This window comes from Bufo gargarizans, chromosome 4 (genome assembly GCF_014858855.1).
Source record: "Bufo gargarizans isolate SCDJY-AF-19 chromosome 4, ASM1485885v1, whole genome shotgun sequence".
NCBI classification, from domain to species: domain Eukaryota; kingdom Metazoa; phylum Chordata; class Amphibia; order Anura; family Bufonidae; genus Bufo; species Bufo gargarizans.
Window position 1 is genome coordinate 527,690,920 of NC_058083.1, and position 17,660 is coordinate 527,708,579.

General features: G+C 44.6%; 1 protein-coding gene and 1 long non-coding RNA gene across 2 annotated transcripts in view; one reads left to right on the forward strand and one right to left on the reverse strand.

Annotated features, from left to right (window-relative positions):
* The window catches only part of LOC122934788 (zinc finger protein OZF-like), a 68,403-nt gene extending 56,504 nt beyond the window's left edge, over nt 1-11,899 (forward strand). The window contains exons 3-5 of the mRNA XM_044290491.1: nt 7,096-7,263; nt 7,347-7,470; nt 10,324-11,899. Of these exons, the coding sequence (XP_044146426.1) occupies nt 7,096-7,263; nt 7,347-7,470; nt 10,324-11,480 (1,449 nt within the window). The 3' untranslated portion in view covers nt 11,481-11,899. The remainder of the gene's footprint in view (nt 1-7,095; nt 7,264-7,346; nt 7,471-10,323) is intronic.
* Nucleotides 1,180-3,788, reverse strand: LOC122934884. The gene is made up of 3 exons (XR_006388739.1): nt 3,638-3,788; nt 1,345-1,489; nt 1,180-1,232 (listed from the first exon to the last, which is right to left on the reverse strand). It is a non-coding gene; the product is annotated as an uncharacterized LOC122934884 (long non-coding RNA).
* Nucleotides 11,900-17,660: the final 5,761 nt, after the last annotated feature.

Here is a 17,660-nt window from a genome sequence, read left to right on the forward strand (position 1 = left end):
TGAAAAACGGCATCACGGCCACATGAAAATACAGCCTAAGGGTAGGGGGGCTCTGTCACATTTGTTTCAAAGGGGTATGTTGGCATTAGCACCACTAACCATCAAGGGGGCTATGGCTGACAGTGTGTTCTACTCTAATTGTATTCGCCCTTCCTGCTGCCAATTTCGACCAACCTACAATGAGCCCACATTTAGATATTTTTTCCAGGAGCAGATCAAGTTTTCAATCTGCCGCTGGACCCCCTAAGTCACCCACTGACTTCCATTTTAGCAAAAGTATACACACCCCCTGGTAAAAATTACACAAAGAGAGAAGGATCTGATTGTCTGCCCATGAGGCCATCATCATGTATAGAGCTGACCTAGCCTGTTTTAGAGGTGGGTACTAGTGGTACCCACCACTAAAAAAAAGCATAGGGCTGTGCTACAGACCACCCATTTGTGCCTTTGATGTCACTGGGCTCACTGCTAGGTGGAATTCTCTGCCTAGCATAGTGATGAGAAGCACGGTATGTGGCCGACAGTAAACAAATAGACCATGTGACTTTGTTGGGAAATCGTAGTTGTCTACAATCTTGTTTTATACTATTACATGCACTGTGTATGGATACGATGGGACTAAGGGCCCCATAAATGGCCTGAAACAAGTAAGTGATCGTGTCTGTGTTGGATCTTATTTGGATAAATCATAAAGCCTCAAGTTTTATTATGTTCTCCAGATGCTGGACCCTCTTCATTATCCCATAGGAAATACACACAGTGACTGAATACATTGTCTATATATGATGATCAGATGATGGGGAATCTGACTCTCAGAACTGTTCTCTCCTCTACAGTCATGGAAGGCCTCCTCTTACCCGGTGATGTGAGCGACTGGGGATTCTCCATCATGACGTCCGTGTACAGATCCCTGTGTCCTTCTAAATACTCCAACTCCTCCATGGAGAAATAGACAGCGACATCCTGACACCTTATAGGAACCTGACAACACAAGGACACAGTCATTACCAGACCCCTCCCTTGGCGTTATTGTATAATGTCCCAGAATTCCCAGCAGCGCTCACCTCTCCGCTCAGCAGCTCAGTGATCCTGGTGGTAAGTTCTAGGATCTTCTGCTCATGTATCAGGGAATGAGGTGGAGGCTCGGTGATGGGGCTCTGGGTCCTGCTCCATCCTCCTGACACACGGGGTGTCACACACTCACCAGACGACTTCTTCACTACTGTGTAATCCTGTGTATGGGAAGACGCCGATCACTACAGAGATTCTAAGAATCCTTCACCTTTCCAGACATTTCCCTGTTTTATTACTAGAGATAAGAGTGATGTCATGTGAGACTCTCACCTCTCCAGTTATCAAGGAGATGATCTCCAGGGTGATGTCTAATATCCTTACAGACATGAGGTCTCCGTCCTTCTCCATCCTTGGTGGAACATTGATGGAAAGGTCCATTGTTTATCATAAGAAGAGAGTCCTGCACCTAAGAAATCTGAGGGAAAGAAGGAGTATTAAGAGAAAAAAAAAATCACATCTGGAAGAAAACCTCTCGTTCCCATTCACGGAAGAGTGATGGCGGGATGTGCGCAGTGTGCTGCCTGCGATAGAGTGAATAGCATTGGGTGTAACGGTGTCCTGAGGTTGAGTGCCGCCTTGCAGTTTGGCACTCCTCCACGCTACGTCACTGTGCAGATCAATAGTAGAACCAAATATAGGAAATTTTGTAATGTACCTCATCAGAGGATAATGCCTCTTTCTCTACATATCAGCTCTTATCCTCCAGCTCCAAACTAGTATTCATTCTGAATTCTTTGCTAAATCCATCTTGTGAGACTCTACCAAGACCCAACATTATCCTAAAGCTACCTGCACACGCTGCGTATTTTCAGAAAATCTGCAGAAAATCCGCACTACTCATCTCGTTTTTTTTGCTGATTTTTTGTTTATGTTACCAACTCAATGAAAGTCTATGGGGAAAAAACATTATATATTAGATACAAACATGCACCAACAAACTCGCTGCGGATACTAAAATCTGCCTGGCAAGTCAATTTCCACAACATAAAATTAGCGCGTAAAATCGAACATAATCCGCATCGTGTGCGACAATGACTGTGACTAGGCAATTTCCCCTGTAACGTGTAAGTATGTAAAAATAAAGTAAGTGAAGGCCCCTTTTTACCTTTAATTTCAGCGCATTTACTGCTGGTCTAAATGTAGGATGGCTTCCCTGCTGTCTTACATTTAGACCATTTTCTATAGGCCCACCCCCTTCCCCAACCACGTCAAAATCACTTTTTTAGACCTGGCGTGAGTGGAGAAAAGTTGCGGATTGCTAATATAGGCGTATTTCATAAATGACCCCCAAAGTCTATTTTAGGGTAACATTGTACGATAAAAATAACTAGAATTTAAAAAATGCAAAATTTTCCACTATTTCTCTCAAACTATAAACCTTTATACACTGCTTGTTTCCATGGTTACAGACCACCCTGGAATCCATCAGTGATGGTCGTGCTTCCACACTATAGGAAAAGGAGCGACCACTCTGGTGTCCTTGACCATGGAAGTGCACATAGGCTGGTACTTTTTCCTATAGTGTGCAAGCACGGCCACTGCTGGTGGTACAATACATTAGTAAGGGCCCTTGTATTAACTTTCTCTAGATCAGGGATGCTCAACCTGCAGCCCTCCAGCTGTTGCAAAACTACAACTCCCAGCTATGTCTACGGCAAAGCAGCAGGAAGAGAGATGGGAGACAGAATGTGCGCACTGCGCGCGCCGTCTCCCCACACAGCTGATCGGCGGGGGTGCCGGGTGTCAGAACCCCACCGATCTGATATTGATGACCTATCCTGAGGACATGTCAATAATATTCAAAGCCTGGAGAACCCCTTTAACCCTTTATGGAGCCCTGTACGCTCCAGGCTTTGCTGCTTTGCTAAACTATGTTAACCCCTTCTACCCTGGAGTTTTTTTGCCTTTACATTTTAATTATGCTCTTCCCACCTTCCCAGAGCCATAACTTTTTTTATTTTTCTATTCAAATAGCCTTATGAGGGCTTTCCAATGCCCCCATTAAATATTGCATAGAATGTAGTGGGGGAATTGGAAAAAAACGTAATTTTGCCACAGTTTAAATATCTTTTTTTTATTTTTATGGTGTTCACTATACGCTAAAACTGACTTGTGATATTCATTCTCCAGGTAAGTATGAATCTGGCAATACCACATATGTATAGCTTTTAAAGAAAATCAGGACAGCTTTCCTTTTTCAGCAGGACTAAAAGAAATAGGCAGCAAATCCATATTTCTTGTGCAGTTTCATAAATCAGCATCAGCGTGGAAAACGCCATGGGAGAGATTTATCCAGACTGGCGCACCTATACCATACTCCGGTCTTGACTTCCTTGCTCTGGTGTGAGATTAAGAGGAATAGGTCTCTTAATAAATAAGAAGCATCTCTGCCCTGCTGTGCGCCAGATACTGGAGTCTACGCCAGCCGGGGGGCCATAACTTAGTTAATTATAGTAAATCCAGCGGGCCGCACAAAGCCCCGTCCCTTTTAGCGCCGCTCCATAAAAGTGGCTAGAAGCCTAAAAATAAAGATTGCAAATCGTGTCGCAAGGCTTGGACCTACCTGGGAAGTGGGGCAGGGTCTCAAAAGGGTCGTGTCCACACCTAGAAACAAAATCAACTGCTGAAAGTTGGGAAGTATTCTCAAAATAGAATTTCTCCCACAAAAATCAAGGCCACATTTATAAATAAGCCCCTAAGGTCCCATAGCTACATGGGAGAGATAGAAATGTTAGCAGCTGTAGGACCTTTGATGATGTCACAGTCATGTGATCAGTCACATGGGAGAGATAGAAATGTTAGCGGCTGTAGGACCTTTGATGATGTCACAGTCATGTGATCAGTCACATGGGAGAGATAGAAATGTTAGTGGTTGTAGGACCTTTGATGATGTCACAGTCATGTGATCAGTCACATGGGCGAGATAGAAATGTTAGTGGCTGTAGGACCTTTGATGATGTCACATTCATGTGATCAGTTACCTGAGAGAGATAAATGTTAGTGGTGATAAAGATGAGTTCTGCATTTGCAATACATCTCACGCCTCCCTCTTTGTCTCTCTTATTATGGGGTCATTTAGAGTTCCATAAACTGTGTCCAAAGGATGCTGCAAACTGGACACAACCAGTTCATACTATAGAAGAACTTCCGTATACACATATATGTACAATGGTGCACATTTATTAAGAGAGGAGTTTTAGACAATGGTCTTAATAACCCCTATAGCTGGCGGTGGATCCACCGGAGTTATTTGGTGGTGCCGGCCTCTTCATAACTTCAGTGGATCCTGTGTCAGTTCTAAATGACGGCTTCCTTGCTGTCTTACATTTAGACTATTTCCTATGCATAAAACAGGCGTAGAAAATGAATGAGATGGGCCACTCACTTCCCCGCCTACTTTGAAACACGCTGACGTTCTTGGAGGCCCTTTGAAGTCTCTCCCAAATTTCAGAAAAGAGTTTCCATAACAGTGACTGTAGGACCTTTGATGATGTCACAGTCATGTGATCAGTTACATATTATTAGTTATAGGACCTTTGATGATGTCACAGTCATGTGATCAGTTACATATTATTAGCTATAGGACCTTTGATGATGTCACAGTCATGTGATCAGTTACATCACACACAGCCATTACAGGACTGTGCTTTGTGCTCAAATTCAGGTGAAGGGAGAAGACTGAGGGTTTACACATAGGACTGTATGTTGAAGGGATGGAGGAAAATGTTTTACATGGGACTGTTTGTTGGAGGAGGTTGCAAAGATGTTTTTACATGGGACTGTTTGTTGCAGGGGGTGTTGTTTTCAGACTTTTCTAGGCTGCAATTACAGTAATTTTTACTGAGTCGGATCATTAGGTTTATCTCAGATCTGACTCTTTTTTAGTGTCAAACAGCTCTTTATTTAAAGGGGTTGTCTGGGTTCAGAGCCCCTTGTCTTGTACTGAATTGCGCTGGGCAAGGGCTGTTTGTTTACCTTTGTACACTGCTAGGCAGAGGCTTCCGCCTAGCAATGAGCCCGGTGACGTCACCTAACTTACCCATGGAGAGCACGGTATGTTGGATCTCAAGAAAATTCCCAATTGCGGAGGGCAAGGGGGAGCATTGGAACGTGAAAAGCTCCGATGCTCCTTTCATTCATGGTGAAGGAGTGCAGATTGGCCCTTTCCTCCCCTTTTGTAAGGTGTGTGTTGTGTGTGTATTATGTGTGTGTCGGTGCTGAATGTCTACATGTAAAGGAGCTGTAGTCTATTCTCCTGGATCAGCTGGGTCAGGTCCGGGGTATTCTGGACCAGATGCAGTTTATCCACTATTATTGCACATTAGTTTAATGGCTATAATGTTTTAGTTGTTGTTGCTGGTCTTTTGGGAGGGGAATTTTGTGTGTAATTTTTTTTTTTTTACACAATTTATATTTAACACCTTTATGGCCAAGCACTCTCTATGTACAGCGCCTGGTGCTGGGCTGTAATCTGGAGCTGGGCTCATCCTTTAGAAGTAATTCAGTCCATGGTTGTCAGTAACAGCCAGGGACCTCGAGGAGAAGAAGAAGCGATTTATTACGGCTTCCGCCCTCTCCTTGCCCAAAGAGCGCTATGCAGTGAATAGAGTAAGTGGCCATGCTACCCGCTCTATTGGACCCGGCAATTGCATGATCGCCATATGTCTCCAGCATAGGAGAGCTGCAGGGTCTTAGCAGGCCCTGATCAGCTCTTTGTGAAATATTCAGGAAAAAAATATGTTTTTCCTCTCCAAATATATCAGGAGGGCTCTGGATTCTTATAAAAAAATTATGCAATTTTTATTCCTGTCTTCATGAAAGGAATAATATAGAAAAGTTCTTCAGTGTATGGTCCATGTCAGTGTGTCCAATCCGAGGATATCAGTTTGGAGGTCAGAGAGCCCTTCTCAGGCCTCTGTGTGACTACCTTCCAGCAGGAACCCCCAACAGATACCTCATGTCTGTCCCTGTCAGTCATATATAGCATGGATATAGGTGTGTCTCGCACATGTAGGTGCTCCTTTCGCTTCATATATGGCAACCTTCAAATATAGGCCTTGATGTCCCCATATAGAACTTCCACCCCTCATGTACCAATATAGGTTCTATCTTAGCAGTGTGAATTTAACTCTTCACATCAAATGCAGGTTATTGAATGCTACGATATATTTAGCACTCTGTGTACACTGCCCCACAAGGGTCTGTTTCCCCTGTAGCTGAGGCTCCTCTGAATGCCCCAGATACAGTGGAAATAGTGGGGGAAAAGTGTGTTCCCCAGAGGTCTTGGGGGGCTCAGGGTTCTGCTGTAGTGTATTGGTCCCCCATTGCGCACCTTCGTAGCCAATGTTCACCTACTGTATCACATCAGTGGCACGTGGTGCTCCACAGTTTCCATGTCGCTTATTTACAATGGTGCCATTTATCCACACACCATACACTTTCACCACAGCAGAATGAGAACAGTTCACACTGCGTAGTTTCAGAAACATTGCCACCCGGGGCCCAAAAGCCAATAATCATCCCTTCCTGCCTCTCTGATAAATGTCCCCTTTTACCAATGACAGTAACGAGGGATACGTGTGCAGACTACTATACCTTATATACCCACCGAGCCCGCTCAGCACACGTGACTTCCTTCATGAGCTACCGACGTTGAAAGTAGAAGTGGTCATTATAATCAGACTCAAGTGTGTATGACATCTCAATAGCTAAGTCATCTTAATTCTACACTATCATTGGTTCTTTATAATTTCCAATTTCTAAAATACTTTACTTCAAGTAACATGTTCTTCTTCCAGACAAGGGTCCTTTCCATCAATGACCCACCAAGGATGGAGAAGGACAGAGACCTAATGGCTGCGAAGATATTAGACCTCACCCTGGAGATTATTTCCTTGATAACTGGAGAGGTGAGAGTCTCACATGACATCACTCTTATCTATAGTAATAAACCAGGGAAATGTCTGGAAAGGTGAAGGATTCTTAGAATCTCTGTAGTGATTGGCGTCTCCCCATACACAGGATTACACAGTAGTGAAGAAGTCGTCTGGTGAGTGTGTGACACCCTGTGTGTCAGGAGGACGGAGCAGGACCCAGAGACCCATCACCGAGCCTCCACCTCATTCCCTGATACATGAGCAGAAGATCCTGGAACTTACCACCAGGATCACTGAGCTGCTGAGCGGAGAGGTGAGCGCTGCTGGGAATGCTGGGACATTATACAATAACGCCAAGGGAGGGGTCTGGTAATGACTGTGTCCTTGTGTTGTCAGGTTCCTATAAGGTGTCAGGATGTCGCTGTCTATTTCTCCATGGAGGAGTGGGAGTATTTAGAAGGACACAAGGATCTGTACAAGGACGTCATGACGGAGAATCACCAGTCCGTCACATTACCGGGTAAGAGGAGACCTTCCATGACCTTCCTACTCACAAATGGGAAATTAGATATACGCATGTTGAAACTACATCCTACAAATACCCCTTCAACATTAAAATTGTAACACTAAGAAGGAAAAGTCATAAAATCACATGATGGATAGACATATTAATGATATGCAATTGATAAAATATTGAAACAAAATATTCAAGACATCTCAATTCATCCAGTATGGAGTATGAGCTCCATGTGCAGAAATACACACACTTACACACCTTGGTATGCTATCAATGAGGTTATCAATGGTCGTCTGAGAAATGTTCTGCCACCCTAAATGTACTTGGGCACAAGATCTGCTGTTGGCAGCTCTGTTTGCAGTTGCAGACCAGTGACGTCCCAAATGTGCTCGATGGGGGACAGGTCTGGAGATGCTGCAGGCCATGGTAGCACTTTTAGGTAGCAAAGGCTGCTCACATTAGCATGAGCAACTCTCGGCCTGGCGTTGTCTGGTTGAAGATGACTCCTTGGACACTTTGGAGAAATGTCTGTACCACTGGTTCCAGGATCAAATCAGTGTAACACCAATTTGCTAGTGTACCTAAAATTCTGACTATAGGGGTCTAGCTACCGTAAACTATGGCACCCCACACCATAGGCCTGTGTGATGTTCCCTTGTGAAGGCCACTTCATGGCATTGCCCATGTGGTCTTTAGAGCAATCACTTGCTTTTCCAAAGTCACAGTAAAAATGGAGCATCATCATTTTATATACAGCCCTATAGTAATGTGTGGACCCAGTCATTACATATACAGTACACAGTCCTATACTGAGACAGAACACCATAAATATACAGAGCATGAGAATGATATCTAAAGCCCTATAGTGATGTATATAAAGCACTATAACACATACAGGCCTATAGCAGTACATAGCATCTGTAGTGTTGTAGGTAAAACTATAAATATTAATTGTTCGCTTATAAGCCCATCTGTTTTTCCTTAGAGGGGTTCTTTGGGAATTAAGAAAATGAAAATAATTAAATATGACTTTATTATAAATATTACCTTTCATTAGCTATATTGGCTCGTTTTATCTAGGGAGCAATCATCAGGGAAATAAAATGGCCGCCGTCCTATAAGTGCACACAGAACTTGTCCTGATCACACAGCAGGAAAAGTTACTTCACAACACTGAGCTAAAGAGCTGTCTCATCCTCCTCTCTGCTCTGCTCGTCAGGGATTATGATCCTAAATACAGCTGATAAGATGTTCAGCTGAATCTCTGTGGGAATGGAGTTCATGAGGAGATATGAAGTAGAGAGAGGACGGACAGGACAGACTGTGGTAATGGAGACTGCATACAAGTGCTGCTGCTCATTATCCACACCCTCCTCTCTGTACTTCATGTCTCCTCATGATTCAGCTAACGATCTTATCATCTGTATTCAGTATCATAATCCCTGACAAGCAGAGAGGAGGATGAGGCAGCTCTTTAGCTCAGTGTTCTGAAGTAACTTGTCCCTCCTGTGTGATTAGGACAGGTTTTGTGTGTACTAATAGGACGGTGGCCATTTTATTTCCCCTAATGATTGCTCCCCAGACAAAACTAGCCATTATAACTAATGAAAGGTATTTGGGAATATATTTATAATAAAGTAATATTTAAGTATTTTCATTTTCTTAATTCGTGGAGAACCACTTTAAAAAATACATATCTCTTAGCATCACAGCATGTCCACAAACATTTTATAGGCCCTAAACTCACCAAGGTGACAGACATATTTGATTAAAGGTTTTATCCCTAGGGCCTGTACTTGTCATCAGATAACATTTTCACTTGGAGTTGGAGGTAATTGCCCTCACATCCTGAATCAGGAATCAGACGTTCTGCAGAGGAGTGTCTGTAGTGTGTCTGCCATGAGGGCCCGGGAAAAGCCTGACAAGGGCTAAGCTTCAAAGGAAATATGATTCATCAAAGCAAACCCCATCATAATTGATATTTGGAGTGACCCAAATAGGTAGATACGATCAGGGAGAATAACCCTCATATATAGGAGGAACTCCCCGGAATTGGCTCGATTAGAGTTGTGTTTGGTTTGCCCTGGTAGGTAAATCTTTGCCCAGGTGATTACAGGTAATTTTTTATTTCTAGAAGGTTCTTGTGAGACCATTTCTGGATAAGGGGAAGCGTATGCTTCATTATATCCTCTCAGAGACATCACCAGCCAGAGGACGGGAGGGAAAAAAGAATGGGTATTTAAAAATGGCGCCTGCCCGCTCATTTTAAATAACAGGCATCCGCGGCCAAGGTATGCGATCGATGACGATGTCAATCGCACACATTCAACCCCTCAGATGCCATGGTCAAATGTGACCACCGCATCTGGCAGGTCAAAAAGTGACAGCATGCGCTCCCGGATGTGAATCGGCTCCCCCTATCGAGGATTGGGGTAGCCAGATGGCATGTGTGGCAGTCTTGGTCCTCCTAAATGATCCAAGGCTGCCGCACATAAGTTCCTATAGAGACCCTGTCTGTGGCAGGTGCTCCATAGGAACTTAGTGTAATTCTCATAGACTCCAATGCTAATGCAATCTAATGATTTCAATCTGCCGGCCATTTAGACTTAACCCACTTTTAGAAAATTGGCAAGCATGGTGTATTTTTGTGGAAAACAGGTTTTGAAACATTTTTCACCCCTATGTTGTTTTTTATGGATTTTGTTTTTATTTTTTAAGTGCATGTGATCTACTTACTGAAATTGTACATTATCCGATTTTCTTACATCTCCTATATACGTTGTTTTCTGGCTTGCTGTTGTCTCAGTAAAGATTGATTGCTTAAAAAAGAGGAATTACTTTTGTTTCATTTGCCAGGTGCAGAAAGGATGAGCGACTCCCATGGACATCTCCATTTATCTTCCTATTATAAAGTGGAAGATAACAAAACCACACAAGTTAATTCAATAACTCCTTATGTACCCTCAGTCCTTCAAAGCGGAGATCTATTCACCAACACCTCTGGTCACAAGAAACTACTTTTCTCTAATCCATCACTGATTGGAAAAACAAAAACTAAACAGAAATGTGGGAAAATATTTCCATATGAGAAACATTTTAAAACCAAATCTAGTCTTTTTTTGCATAAGGGAAATCATAGAGATAAAGGGTCATTTTCATGCTCGGAATGTGGGAAATCTTTTACCAGGAAATTAATTTTAATTGCACATCGAAGAAGTCACACAGGAGAGAAGTCGTATTCATGTTCAGAATGTGGTAAATATTTTAGTCAGAAAACATATTTTGTGAGCCATCTAAGAATCCACCGAGGGGAGAAGCCATATTCATGTTCAGAATGTGGAACAGGTTTTGCCCATAACTTGGCTCTTCTTAAGCATCAGAGAACTCACAAAACAGAAAAGCCATTTTCATGTTCGGAATGTGAGAAATGTTTTAGTCAAAAATGGGATCTTGATAGACACTGGAGAACTCACACAGGTGAGAAACCATTTTTATGTCCTGAATGTGGGAAATGTTTTAGTCGTAAATCATCTCTTGTGGAACATCTAAGAATTCACACAGGAGAGAAGCCGTTTTCATGCTCAGAATGTGGGAAATGCTTTAGTCAAAAATCAAACCTTGATAGACATCAGCTATCTCACACAGGAGAGAAACCATTTATATGTCCTGAATGTAAGAAGCGTTTTAGTCGGAAATCTTCTCTTGTGGAACATCTAAGAATTCACACAGGAGAGAAGCCATTTTCATGTTTAGAATGTGGGAAATGTTTTATTCAAAAATCCGATTTTGATAGACATCTGAGAACTCACACAGGAGAGAAACCATTTTTATGTCATGAATGCGGTAAGTGTTTTAGCCAGAAATCAAATCTTGTGGAACATCTAAGAACTCACACAGGAGAGAAGCCATATTCATGCTCTGAATGTGGGAAATATTTTGCCAATAACATAGCTCTTCTTAATCATCAAAGTTCACAATGTGGGAAATGTTTTACTCAAAAAATGAGATCTTGATGGACATCATAGAACTCACACAGGGGAAAAACCATTTTTATATCCTAAATGTGGGAAAAGTTTCTGTCAGAAATCATATCTTGGGGAACAACCAAAAATTCACAAGAGCCACTTCCATGTCCTAAATTTTAGTCAGAAATCAAATCTTAGGGAACATCTGAGACTTCACACAGGAGAGAAGCTGCTTTTATGCCCAGAATGTAGAACACGTTTTACCCGTAAATCAGCTCTTCTTAATCATCAGAGAACTCACAAAAAAAGAGAAGCCATATTCATATACAGAATGTGGGAAATGTTTTATATACTATACAATATAACAAAGAATACAAGTAAAGCATGCCCTGGCCATTAACTTATCTGGACCAGCCGCATCTTACCTCTAAAGGACCCTTTATGATGTCTCAGTCTGTTGATCAGTCACACTCAGTAGACATTTGGGTAAGGGCCCTTGCACACGACCATATGCCCTCCGAGATATACGGTCCGTGAGCGGGCCATATGTCCCGGAGCGGCATTGATCGTGCGCACGGGAGCACACAGTATCATAGATTACAATGATGTTGTGGACGTCGGGCCGCCCGGGGGACTATTGTCCTGCACTCATATGATCTTATGAGTGCGGGACAATAGCCCCGCGGGCGGCCCGACGTGCGCAGCATCATTGTAATCTATGATGCTGTGTGCTCCCGTGCGTAAGATCAGTGCTGCTCCGGGACATATGGTCCGCTCACGAACCGTATATCTCGGAGGGTATACGGTCGTGTGCAAGGGCCCTATTAGATCTGTGGGGACACCCACGGATCACGAGAACAGTGCAACTATTTACGGTATTGCAATAACCGAAACAGTTTTCAAATTTTTTTTTTCTTTCTGTCATCCAAGAGCTATAACTTTCCACTCACATAGTCACATGAGGGCTTATTTTTTTACGTGACCAGTGGAATTTTTTTTTATGGCACAACTTACATTTATTATATATTCTATCTTAAAATAGGAAAAATATTCTTTGTTGTGTAAAATTTGAAAAAATTCTGCCATTTGTTTTGCGGGTTTAGCTTTTTACCACAATAACTTTGTACTAAAAATGACATGACAAGCTTATTCTCATGGTTGGTATGATTATTGCAATACCATATTTACATAGTTTTTATTGCTTTACTACTATTGGCAATACCAATTATGTTAAATTTGTTATTTTCTATGTAAAATTGTGAAAGGGGCTGATTTGAATATATAATAATTTTGTTTTTTACTGTAATTTTTTGTGTTCTTATTGGACTTGAATATGTCATCCTCTGATTGCTTATATGATAGACTGCTGTAGTGTACTATTGCAGTCTATGTTTTTTTTTTACTGGTTGCCTGTTAAGCCTTGCTGCAGGCACAGCTTAACAGGTAGCTTACTATGGCACACTTGGGGACCTTCACAAGGTCCCAGGCTTTCTTAGTGACCAAATGTAAACCCCCCTCTCCCCCATTTTACCACAGGGGCTCAGATCGCAAATGCTATTGACTGTGGCATCAAGGGCATAAAAGCACTAAGATAGGCGCCATCTCTGATTCTGGTCCTTGCCAGAGCAGGCTTAGCTCAAGTGCCTGCTCCATACATACCTCATGTACATATGATGGATATGTCCATGATGTGTCATTAATAGGTTAATATATCTACATCCTGACAGAGACAAGGTTTGATAGGAGTCTTAATATAGCAGACACGGGGACCTTTACAAGCCCCCAGCTGCCATGATAGCCACTCAGAACCCTGGATGGAGGCCATGGGGGACAAAGGGAGCCCCTTCCTCTGTCTAATCAGTTGATATTGACCGCAGTATCTGAGGGGTTACATGGCTTGGAATGGAGTTAAGACATGTAATCACGACAGGTTGCCTCCACTTGCAGAACTGCCCAGGGGTGCGAGGGAGTGCAGCCTTAGTATGTTCCAGCACTTGCATATAATACATATTGTTGAGTGTTCCTGTGAGGCTGCTCGGGCATAATGGCATATCATAGGCAGGATCATATCATTACCATCTATTGTGGAGTAGTTCTGCAACTGGTGGCACCAGTCCTGCCCACCTTCTAAGATAGGTTGCAGGTGGCAATTTTAAATCATTCCCAGAGAGAACCACTTTAAGGGGTTAGAGACCAAGCAATTTTTGAAAAATGTTTTTCATTGTCACATTTCTAAAGCCGTACCACTTTTATTTTTCGATATATGGAGACAAGTTACCGTATATTTTTCAATAGCACCATTTTAGGGTACATAAAAATGTATTAATTAGATTGTAATTCATATGATTAAAAGTTTTTTAAGCAAATGTTTTACCTTTTTTTTTTATTTTTTGTTAAAATATGGTGCACTTTGTGGAGTAAACTAAGCCAAAGCAATAGGCAGTGTAAGTCAGTTTATCATCCAGCATCATCACTGTAATAAATCAGGTCAAAAACACAGAACAGGTGTAAATCTATTATATCTTAGCTCTGAGTAGTATTTACCTCTGATTTTGGCTCACAATCACTGATGGAAATCACCGACGTGTGAATCAAGCCCATAGGCCCCTTTTGTAACGGGGTGCCGAAGGCGCACTCGGTCTCCCATCAGCCGCAGACCGCAGACCTGCTGCTTAGCTTCAGGAGCAAGGATCTGCTCCTAGGTCTGCCTTGAGCGCTGAGCTGATCACTCGGTGCTCAACTTGTTTGTCTGTCGGTCATGTGACGCTGGCCACGTCACATGACCCTCACCCCCCACTGCTGGCTACAGGTTGCCTGTGATTTTGGTCTCTTAGGCTGTGTATTATTATTGTTATTTAGCTTACCTTTGGATTTGACCCTTGATCTGCTTCCTGACACCTCTTCTGCCTGCTCCCAGAACCTTGACGCTACCTCTCGGATTTTGACCTCGGTTTGCTTTTGGATTTTGTCTTTGCCTCTTCTCTTGTACTGACGTGACCTCCTGGACTGACCCCGGCTAGTTGACCCGCCTCGCTGCTTTCGTTTTTGGTGGTACCTTGCTTGTTCCACCTCTCTGTCCACTCTAGTGCTACCTCTCATTGGCTGTACGCTTCCCTGCTGTCTCTATCTCTCTGCTTGCACTTACTCAGGTCAGGGACTGTTGCACAGTTGCGCGCCGTCGTGGTGCAAGTAGGCAGGGACAGGGGACCGGGTGGCAGCTCAGGGGGTGCACCTCTGCTCTTTCTTTATACCCGCGACTCTACCCCGTGACACCTTTACACTTCTTAACTGAGCAAACAATTGTTGGGAAGAAAGCATTCCATCCCGACAATCCCCTGCTCGTCAGTGGGGGAAGACACACATTTACATGCCTCGATCTCCTCCACAGTATGGGGAGCAGTGATCACGAATGCCATCGCTCATCCCCATACTGACTGCCAGCTGTTTAGCCCTCTTTCACTTGGGGCGATACGGAATGTGTCTGAATCTGTTCAGGGAAAAACTGATGGTTTTGCACACAAGTTCAGTCAGTTTTGTCTGCAATTGCGTTCAGTTTTCTCAGCACGGGTGCAATCAGTTTTGATGTGTTTTGCATGTGTGTGAAAAAACCCCTGAAGAATAACAATGTACATTGTAACGGATCTCCTGGCACCCCGACTGGGTACCTCCGTTGATGGATGCTCCTAGCGCTTCCCGAGGACTCCAAGCACTCCGCTCTACACCAAAGCCACCACAGGAACCAGGAACAGCTCTTACAAGAGCTAGTAGTTATAGCCAGGGGAGTATAGCAAATCTTTCGCGTATAGCAATCCCCAGTGTCGATCAGTTACCCAAACACCAGCCTCAACATGATGAAGGGTAAAACAGGAACTCACTTTATTGAAGATCAACTCAGTATAATACAGTTCAAGAAGTCTAACAACATAACGCAATCAACCATGAACAACATGCAAACAGACATCTTCACCCCCTCCATAATGAATGAATAGGGAGAGAGGAGACACATGTGATGGGATTATCTCCTGAGTGTATCATAGGGTGATCTACTCATCTATGAGTCGGCTGCTCCTAGAGTCAGCTATCTTAATCCCATCACTAACACAATTAGTGGGAGTCTCAGTGCAGAGTTAACCCTTTTTGTGTTGCTGAATCCACACCATGCCTTTTTAATGGGCAATAGGAAATATGTGGCATATAAATTCCACACATAAATCAGGGTTCATAGTTCCTTGTAACCCCAAAAGGTCTGAGGGGGTCTCCATAGTTCTGGGTCCATAGTCTGTAGGAAGGAGGCTGGCCCTTCGGCTTCTCCAGCAGCCCCAGTGACGGTTCAGTCCGTCATATTTCTCCCCTCCCAACTGTAGACTAACCAGGTACCTGACCTTCTGTTAGTCAGTGCCTGAGTTAGTCGAGTAGCCCACCCATAAACAAACACTGGTCCTGTTGAACTCTGGGGCCTGGCTCTGTTCTGTATGTCCCCAACTGTTGAGTGTGTGTCCGTTACTCCTTGCTGCATTGTTGTTCTCTAGATTGGAGCTGTGGGTACTTGGTGGGCAGAGGCCAACTGCGCTCTGCCCAGATGCCAGCTCTTCTGCTGGGGTAGCATGTGGGGGTCAGCCTCTGGACAAGAGGATAGGGGAGGGCAGAGGCCAACTGTGCTCTGCCCAGATGCCAGCTCTTCCGCTGGGGTAGCCTGTGGGGAGTCATCCTCTGGAGAAGAGGATAGGGAAGGGAAGAGGCCAACTGCGCTCTGCCCAGATGCCAGCTCTTCCGCTGGGGTACCTTGTGGGGAGTCAGCCTCTGGACAAGAGGATAGGGGAGGGCAGAGGCCGACTGCGCTCTGCCCAGATGCCAGCTCTTTCACTGGGGTAGCCTGTGGGGAAACAACCTCTGGACAAGAGGATAGGGGAGGGCAGAGGCCGACTACACTCTGCCCAGATGCCATCTCTTCTGCTGGGATGGGGTCAGGCAATCCTACCCCCAGGACCTTCTTGCGGATCTGCTGTGGAGAGGAGGGATTGCTTAAATCCTCCTCCTGGCATTTCTGCGGGGTTGGTGGGGGATCTGTACCGGCTGTCTAGCATCCCTGTAGGTCTGGTGCAGAGACCGCGGTCCCATCTGCACCATCGGAATTAGGGGTGCTGTCCCCCTGTGGTTGGGGAGAGAGACCGGTTGCCTCCTCTCCCTTCAAAGTACACTGCCGCTGGGGAATGGAGACAATGCTCTCCTCTCCCTGCAAGGTACACTACCGCTGGGGAATGGAGACAATGCTCTCCTCTCCCTGCAAAACATACTGCTGCTGGGGAGCAGGAATGACTGTCCCTACTCCCTGAAACTCCAGCTGCCGTTGGGGATCTGGGCCGACTGCCCAGCATCCCTGTTGGGCCGGTGGAGAGACCTCGGTCCCATCTCCACCTGCCATATGGGGTTCCCCCCAGGACCAGTCTATGAGGTCCCCTACCTCTGCAGCTGGTACTGAAGCAGGGGATACTTCAGTCGGGTCTTCCCAGCTGTAGAGTTGTAGGTCTGGGACTGCCACCCAGCTCTCCGGCAGTGTATATTGGGGCTAAATTGAGCTGAGGAAGTATTGGTATTCCGGCTACAGCTCTCACTCCTTTGTCACTAGAGATGCCAGGTCTTGTCTCACCTCTTTCACTGTAGCCCAATCATGCATAGCCTCCCTGTAGTCATAGATATCCCAGAACCGGGACTCTCCAGCATCTCCGAATTCCGGTTCTGCGAAGGTCTCAAACAACAGGCCAGGGCCATCATAATCCTCACCCTCAGGTCTGTCGTGTTCAGGCATCTAGGGGGAGTGCCGAATCACATACCACCAGAGTGCCTGGTAGGCGTCGTCTAGCCAAAGCTCCATCCATACCAGGCTCTCAAGTTCTGTCACCCACTCATCCAGGGGCTGCTCTCCCAGAAGGGGCATTTGCAGGGCCACTCGCATCCGCAACTGCTGCTCCTCACTGGGGAGACTCTCGCCCCGCCGACGCTGTACATCTTCCAGGGCCTCGTACCAGATGACTTTCTGGACTGCATCCCTCCAGTCCGGGTCATCCTCCTCCTCGTAGTGGAACGCTGTCCGAAGACTAGCCGATTCCATTCTGCTGTAGACAGGGGCACTGTACGGATACTAGCGTTGCCCTCAATCTACTCCACCAACGGTGTATCCAAACTGCTTCTCTTCGCATTAGGAAGCCATCCCACTGCTGCCACCAATGT